We start from the raw sequence: 8,772 nt of genomic DNA on the forward strand, positions 1-8,772 counted from the left end.
AGTTTTACACATTATAATGATAGTAAGACAATGTATGAGTAATGCACTGATTTGAAAAACTGCTATTATCTGATCAAAAGAACAAGCTCATGAATATGATACCACAGGTCATTTGGCTAAAACATACCTGGAGTCTTCCAAGTTTTTAAAACAATCCCATACACAGAAGCAAAAAAGAGAGGTATGAACAGCGGAGCCAGTGGTTGCCTGTTAACCACAGATCATGTGGAATGTTTTATTAAAGATACTTTTATCAGACACACAAGGCTGAAATACAGAATATCCTGGTCTGGCAAGAGAAGACACTATAATAATTTAGATTATTATCCCACAGATCTCTGAATAATTTTTATTATTCTCTCTGTTCATTTCAGGAACATTCAAATCCTCCCCAAGGAAGGTTTCTGATTGAGTTCAGGGGATTCTGCTTCATCCTTAGGGAGTGTCCAAGGGTCATTGAGATCCTACGTGCACATACAAACGTGCTCAGAGGGAGTTTGCAGAAGTCATCTCCTGACACCAGAACCACCTCTAAGATTAGGTTATAATCCAGCCTGGCTGTCCAGGGCCCCTCTGTAATGCCTAGGAAGTGAAAGACCTCGAGCAAGAGTAAGACCCCCTAGAGACCTGCACTGGAGTGAGGTGGACCAGCTTCTAGAAAGGTTTCTCTTCCCATTCACTACAAAAACAGCCCAGTTACAAACTGGGACCAGAGGTTTTACAAGGACTTGTAGCATTTGTTAGAAGGGATCATTCTCTTTAAGTATCTCTAAACCACCTTGGCAGTCAGCTAGAAGTACATTAAGAAAATGTTTTTTATGGATAAGCTGAGATTCATTTGCTATTAGCAAATGCTTTGTACACATTAGTGGAAACACACTGTTCTTCTCTTGTTAAGCACTCAAGGAGTTTTTGAAAACAAACAACCCCACCTAACAGTATTTATCTTAACAAGAATGCTTTTATACAAATGTAATGTCTTGAAACCAGAAAATAACCTCATTAACTAAGAAGTGGTCAACAATTCTCTGGTCCTTGAACAAGGGAGAAAAGAAAATCAACAAAAACCAACCAATCAACAAGAAAAAAAAATCCCCCCAAAAAACAAAACCAAATTACTTAAGGAAGTTGACTAGAACACAGAAACATCATACAGAGACATGAAATGTTGATTTAAAGCTGCTTTAGGAATCCCTTAGATGGAGCTGGCTGATGAGTGGGCTTGTGATGCTTTTACAGGTTCCCTGGCCAGCCTGTGTGCACAGAACATCCCTGAGGAGTAGAAAGTTTGTGCAAGGGAAACTTTAATCTTACTGGAGGATCAAGCCCATAAAATGTGTCAAGAGCGGAATGGCAGGAAGCCTGAATGGCATTTTGGTGTTTTTTTTTTTTTTTAATTAAAATTTAAAATCATCAGACCCTCCTTGTAGTTTAAAATTTAATTTAGGGCAAAATTTTGTAGTTCTGTAACACAACAATCAGTACCAAAAGATGAGGACAAACACCTACCTATGCTTACCTTAGAGAAAGCAGATATAGGGGAAAATCCCGAGTTGTGATCCCCTGTCAGTGCTGCCAGACCTGTGTACCACATCATCACTCAGCAGGATAAATGAGAGCTGGATCAGAAACTGAAGCATGACTGAGTTTATGTTGGATTACTCAGAGTGTGCACCACCTCTTTTTGTCAGAAGTTTGCTTCAAGGATGCTTTGTGTTCACTGTGGGAATGATGTAACTTATGTTAGGAGCTTGGCCACACAGTTCTAATCCAGTGCCATTCCTGCCAGGCAGATTGCACACAGTAGCATTAGTTTATGGCAGATCAGCATTTTGTGCTAAGTGACTGCAGCAATTCTGATGCAATATAGCAGAAACTCTCAAGCTGGGTGTCTTATATCATCACTTCAAGACATAAAACAACCACTCACCACGGGAATTCAGAGAACTTTCCCCAACAAGCCTTCATTCAGAGTTCTCTGTTCACAGCAGTGTGTGCTCTGGAACAAGCACTGCTCCTCAGTGTCAGAATCCTAATACTGGTTAGATGGATTATCTGCTCCCATGAAGCAATTCTGTGTCTTTAATTGAAGGCTGCCTTCTCTTTTTACTCTAATTCATTGCACATTAGTTAAGATCAGTTCTAGCTGCAGAACAACTGTCCCACCCAGAAGCTGTGGTGAAAGTATAAAGGATGAGGGAAGAAATGAAGTGACTTCTCCCAAAACTTGGGGTGAAGTGTAATGTGCAGGGATTGTCCGTGGGATTTGATGTTGACCAATGCCCTCTTCAGGGTGGGCTCTGATCTTCTCAGTTTGAGATCGACTCAGCACATTTGATGCATCTCAACTAAAATCTGTCTTGGTATTGCTTAGACAGAAAAAGACAAAAGCCTTTAGTCCCTCTAAATTCTGTTTCTGTGCAAGAATCTAAAGTAAGATGTTATTCATTTCATCTGATATTATGCAAGACACAACCTTTTTCTTCCAAGGTCAAAATCTTGGATACTGCAGCTAAATATTTATAGGACTGCATAGCTTCTTACCCCATTAAAAATTATATGAGGGTCATTTTCAGTGACTCCAAATCCCCTTTATGCAAGATTTAGAGAATCTACAGGTATTAGTATCACATCTTTTTTTCCAGGGGCCCTTGCTGTTTTTCTCCTTACTTCTCAGCAGAATGTCTTGGGTTTAAGTCCAAAATCCACCCTGTGCAGTTTGCATGCTTGGTTGTGCTGCTGCCTGACAACTGGTGGATTATGGATCATCCAGTAATGGATGCAATGGGGGCATTTTATGAAATGGAGATTACAGCTTAAACTTCCAAATCAATCGTAAATGGACCTTTTTGACCTCCAGTGTCATGGGAGTCATGATGAATTCCAACCTGCAAATTCAAATCAAAGTACTGACTCAAGCTACAATCAATAAGCAATCACACTTCTGTTGAGGCAAATCCACAGTCAGGGAAACCTAACAGCGACTGAGTCTGCTTTTGGCTTTGTGATTTGATCCAAAATGGCTTAAAGCCAGGAAAAGAAATGAACCTGCTCAATCTCTCCTGTCCTCAAGGTTATCAGTTGTGTAAGGGGATCCTAGAAAGTTCTCTAAGGCTTGTGAAACAGGGAAGGAATGTATTCTGGACCCTCCTGGTGACTCAGTATGTGGTTCGTGGTGCATAAGACATGTCAGTGAGACACGGCAAATTTTCAGACCTTTGGTGAGAAGAAAGGACGTAAGAATGAGGTCATCCTGGGTCAGCACGAGGATACATTTAGCACCATTTCTGGTGCTGGCCACTGATGGATGCTTTAAAATGGAGTGCAGTATGTCAGATACATGAAGAGCAGTCCCTCCTTTGGCAGTATTTTGTCAGCAGCCAGAAGCTGAGGGACATCCTGGATCAGAGCTGTTCCCACATAATTGCAGTTACCAGTCTCTGGCTCTCTCCCTGGTGTTTAATGTGTGCAAACAATAATAATAATAATTGGAATTGCCATTGTGGTTGGTACTACTGGGGATGACAGTTCACAGAGCAGAGATAAGAGTTCTTGTGTTTAATTTCCTTCTCTTGTGTTTTCTTCCAGCACCACCACGTTGCCTTCCTACATCAGGATAACCAACGGCTACATCACAGTCAAACCTCCCATCTGGATTTCCAACCAGCTGGATCAGAGGCCACATCCCGACGGCCCAGCCCAGCCCCAGTCCACAAGCTCAGCCCCAGCCAGCCCTTCATGGCCATCAGTAACATTTCCTCTCTGCATGGCCATAGCTTCTTTTCTCCTGAGCCTACTGCAGCCCTCCTGACCCATTAGTATTACATGCAATCCTTGGAATAGAGAGATAATTTATGAACAAATTGGAGTTTAAGACAACAACAGTTACAAGCTGGACCTTCTCAGTGACTCAGTAGTGCCTTCTAGCTGATTTTGTCTCTTTGCCCAGATACATTTTGAAACTCTAAAGCTTTATTGTAACACTGACTTACATCTTCTTTTTGTAGAAGGATCTTTATTTCCCATAGTGCTATGGGGTTTTGTAAAATATACATGTTCATATAAAGAAAAAAAAACAGAAAAAGAAAAATGTATTTATTCGACTGGTAAACTTATTTTTCTTGTTGTATATGTTAATAACATCCCTATTAATCAGTAGCGATGGTGAAACAGATAAATTAATATTTTCTATATTTGTTTTCTGACAACTCTGCAATGTCTTAACTGACACCAAATGAATGCTTCCTTTGTTTCTTTAACCATTACATTTTACAGCAACTGTCCAATAAGTACATTTCTGCTGAAATTCTTTATTTTACCTCTTTTATCTCATTAGCATATCTTACACTGAATAAAGCAGATCCTGCTCTCTGGGGCCTGTGCCCTTTAGAAAAATAAGTGCATTCTTAACTCGTTAGCTGCCACAATCTAAAACATCAGTTATTTTTACATGACTTAGTAAGTCATTATTCAGGATAATCCTCTACATTCCCCCTGTTTTCTTTAACTAAACTATTTAACTGTTTCAGAAATTGCCAGTTTCCCCCTTTGCCCTGAAATTAATTCACTAGCTAATGCATATTAAGACACATTTTTCTAAATAAAAAGAATATTTTTAAAGTCTGGAATAATCCTACTTGGAATTATTTTCTTCTCTCCTTCATTTTATAGAAGTATAAGGCTACAACCTTTTCATGCATAAATGAGAAGAGAGCTTGGTCTGTCTATAGATTATAAAGATGTAGTGTTCTGTTAATCTATAGAAGTCCTTTGTACCAGTTGTATTAATGCCCATGGGCAACCTGGAGGCAAAAAACATCCACAAATTCCTCTTTCTTTTGCTACCATGAGCTGATAGAGCTGATATCTCTGTGCTGAAATAATTATGTCTTGTCCAAAATCTGCTCGACACCACAGGAATCAAACTAACCCCCATCTTATGGAGACATAAAGAACATTCCTCCATTTCTAAACTCTGGTTCCTGACTTAGATGGAAAAGTTATGACACTTTACCCTCACTGAAAAATGTGCTCCCTATCCAAAGAGCTATTGTTGAGGAATGAGATTTGCAACATCTATGTGGAAAAAACACCTGATGCCATCTTAAAAATTAGGATATTTAAAAAGGCATGTAGATGTTTTTTTCACTACCAAAACATGATGAAAAATTTCTTTGAATACAAAAGTTTATAAAATAAGTTTTGGTTGAAATTGTGGGGTTTTTTTTCCTAAGTCATCTACAAACCAAAAGTCAAAACTATGTGATGAAAACATCTTATTTAGAAGTCTCCAAAACAGAAAAATACAATACAAGCTTTTCTTTAAAAGCACTAAGAAAAGCAGTGCTTTTCAGTGTGCAAAAAGACAATGATGATAATTGTAACAATGTCACTGGTAAAATTGTCTGAAAACAGCCTGTAAGTTTCCCAGCAGCCCTACAGCCTGGTCTCTGGAGCTGCAGATGACTCCATGCAATCTGCAAGACTCTGCAGTGAGAGGGAGTCCAGAATTCACACTTTGCTTATTGTCATACCAGTTATTTCATGAAAGTAAGTTAGAAAATAACTAGACTACAAAAATCACAGTATTCCATGATGAAATACTGAGCATTTCCATCATGCATCCCAGCCCACTGCCTTGCAAAGACCAGGGACAATACAGGTAATTTCTTTTTAATTTACTGGACACCATGATCCCCAGCCTTTGCTCTGTTTTTGACAGCAGGTTGTGTAGGTTCCTGGTCAGTTTAGGTGGGTAATAGCACAGAGTGCTACAAGCTTCCCCCAACAGTTGATAAGGCTGAGTGGAAAACTTTGAGCTTTGCCCCAAATGTGAGATTCAAACAGACCTCATGCATACTTTCATATTGTGTATTTTGGCGAGCAGAAGATTAGAGATGTTAGTTTTGGACAGAAGCCATTCACCTTGCATAATATTTATTGCCCAGAGATGGATATTGAAAACATATTTTGAGAACTTTCATTTTGGTTTTATTTGAGCTATTACTCTAGAAATGCCTTCATTTGAATATTATGGTTTAAGAGACCTTCAAATTTAACAGTAATGCATTTTAAAAAGATTATTGGTTCTCCTGATGTGTTCAAGGCAGAGATGAAAACTGAATTATAATACCTTATTTACAAGACTGTAACTGGAAATAAGGTAGGTAAATCTTAAGGGCGACGATAAGTTACGTAGTAAAAGTGAACAGCCAACAAACCAAAACCCATTGAATTTTATTTGTTGTAACCGGATCGTATCCAGAAATTATTCTATGGTACTACCCCAGGAATAATTCCAAGTGTTGAAAAACCTACAGTATAAATAGACAAGACCATGTAAAGATAAGGGAGAGGGAAAAAAGAGCAGAAAACAGAACAACTTGTCCAAGACTGTAAGGAAAACCAACAGCAGGACCAAGACTAGAAATGAGAATTCTGAGGTTTCCTAATCTGTGGCTTTCTCCAAAAAGCTCTGGGGCTTTTTTTTTTTTTTAATTTAATTAATATTAGGAGCACACAAATCTCTCCACACTCCCAGCTGTCGTTGTGCTGCACAGAATAGTCACTCTTTTATCACCAGTTATGTTTTCTGAGTCACTCCTACACTGAAGAGTAATATTCAATTTTCATTTCAGATACTGTGGTATGTTTGGCTATCACAGGATGTAAATGGCTTGGGTATCAAAGTATGTTTTAGCATCTTTGTATTTCCTGGCATTTTGTCTGTAATTCTGGGAAATTAATGAATTTTACTAGAACCCTTGTGCTGGTGCCCCACATTTGTGCAGTTCAGGTGTCAAAACAAGGTGTCTCTTGGATTTGGGGTCTACACACCTGATTTTTGCCACCTAGAAGCAGCTCCCTCAGTCATCTGAACTCTCTCTGGCTCAGGGAGGAGACATGACTTAAAGGTTTTGTAGGTTTCTGTAGATCTTAGCTCAGGAACCACACGTGAATGGCTTCAGCACAGGTCTCTAACCAAACACTGCTTTTAGTCTCTTGTCTTACCCTAAAGTACAATTTAGGGTCACTTTCTTCAATACTGTGTGCAGAGCAATGCTGGATAATGAACCCTCACTGTGGCTGATAAAATGAGTCGTTTACTGATCAGCTATGGCAGCCCAGCATTAATTAAAACACAGTAGTAGTGGTTAGCACAGACTTACACACACTGTCACAATGGATTATGATTTCTGAATTTCTAATGGTTTTCTAAACCATGAGTTTAATACCTGGACCAGATTTGATAGGTGCTCTGGAAGCAACACTGACTAGCAGCTTCAGGGGTTCTCAGAAAACGAGAAACTGACTCAGCTCTTTCTTCCAAAGGAAAGCTCAGATTCCCATGTTATCTCGAGATTCCAGGAGCAGGAAATTTAGCAAAAACATTCATGCCTACCACATAAAATAGCAAACACTGGTGATCCTGCTTATCTCTGAGAATCAGCATCGAGAGAGTCACCCAGAGTCTGGCAGTCTAGGACATGACTTTGGGTGAGTCCAAAGCTCAATGGTCACATTATTCATCTTCTCAACTCACCTACAAGGAACACCAACACAATTCACGTTAAATGTAACTGTAGCATTATAAACAAATGCTGAGTACCTGCCAAGATCTTGCCCTGGTGGAATAAATAGTCTCATACCATCAGCAACAAATCTAATCTTTCCCCTTTCACTGTTCTAATGCTGTTCTTGCTTAACTACAGATACTATATTAACATGCACTGCCACTTGGAGAACCAGTCAGTAAGCTGGGACAGAAGGTATTTGATATTTTATGACTGAAGTAGTTTCTGTTCAATCCCTAGAGCTGTTGAATAATGCAATAAGTCTTCTGGCAATAAATGATGAACATGATTTATGATAACTATGCTTTATACAGGTGTCAAAAATCTTCTTTGTTGAACTTGCCTTCCCATTCCTCCAAGCTCCACTGTAATTTAGGAACACCCAAGGTACAGAGTTGTATATTTATCTAAGTTCTTCAATATACAGTTGTGGAGAAAGAGAGAATGGAAAGAGGGAGAATTTAATCTATGTTTAGTGCATTGATTAGTCAAATGATATGACTCAGTCATTACCATATACCACTGTTAGAGAGGAATTCCCCTTCATATATTTATGTTAGAGAAACCAAAGTGCCAAGGTTATTATCTCAGCATAAGTGTTACCATGCCAAACTTTGCTTAGTACCATATTTCTGTATTATATAAAAAATTATATGGTCTTGTCATATCTCTGAAGTGATCAATGTTCCATGAGTGTGCTAAAACTCAGCTTCAATTTAAGCATGTTTCAGCTTAAGTGAAGCAGAAAGATGATTTGCTGAAGTTCAAGATCATAGGGTGTGTGTGTGTGTGTGTGTGTCTGTGTGTGTGTGTCTGTGTGTGTGTGTGTGTACATTTACATGTGTATGTTGTCTGTGTTCTGTCCCAACCCAAATTCAGCCTTTTCTATGACTAACACTTCAGGAGGCACCTTAATCTAGCTAAAGGCAGAGAGGTCTTTGCAGTAAGTAGGCAACACTTTCCTTCTACAGTACTGATTAACCACCCTGCAGATTCATGCTCACACCGAAATTCAAATTGAATATTTGTCAGTTTTCAATTCAAATGTATTTCAGATATTTTTTCCTGTTCCGCCTCCTGCTTTTGTGAACTGTTTTGAAGAGTGTAATAAAAAGATGCTTTCTAATATTATTTTATCAAAATATTTTTGTAGCATAATATATTAATAAAATGTTATTATAAATCCATAGCACAATAA

General features: G+C 38.7%; 1 protein-coding gene across 1 annotated transcript in view; it reads left to right on the forward strand.

The window, feature by feature from the left end:
• The window catches only part of TRABD2B (TraB domain containing 2B), a 265,831-nt gene extending 257,059 nt beyond the window's left edge, over positions 1-8,772 (forward strand). Inside the window, exon 7 of the mRNA XM_030278808.4 lies at positions 3,589-8,772. Coding sequence (XP_030134668.4) covers positions 3,589-3,811 — 223 coding nt within the window. The 3' untranslated portion in view covers positions 3,812-8,772. The remainder of the gene's footprint in view (positions 1-3,588) is intronic.

Source organism: Taeniopygia guttata, chromosome 8, assembly GCF_048771995.1.
Source record: "Taeniopygia guttata chromosome 8, bTaeGut7.mat, whole genome shotgun sequence".
NCBI classification, from domain to species: domain Eukaryota; kingdom Metazoa; phylum Chordata; class Aves; order Passeriformes; family Estrildidae; genus Taeniopygia; species Taeniopygia guttata.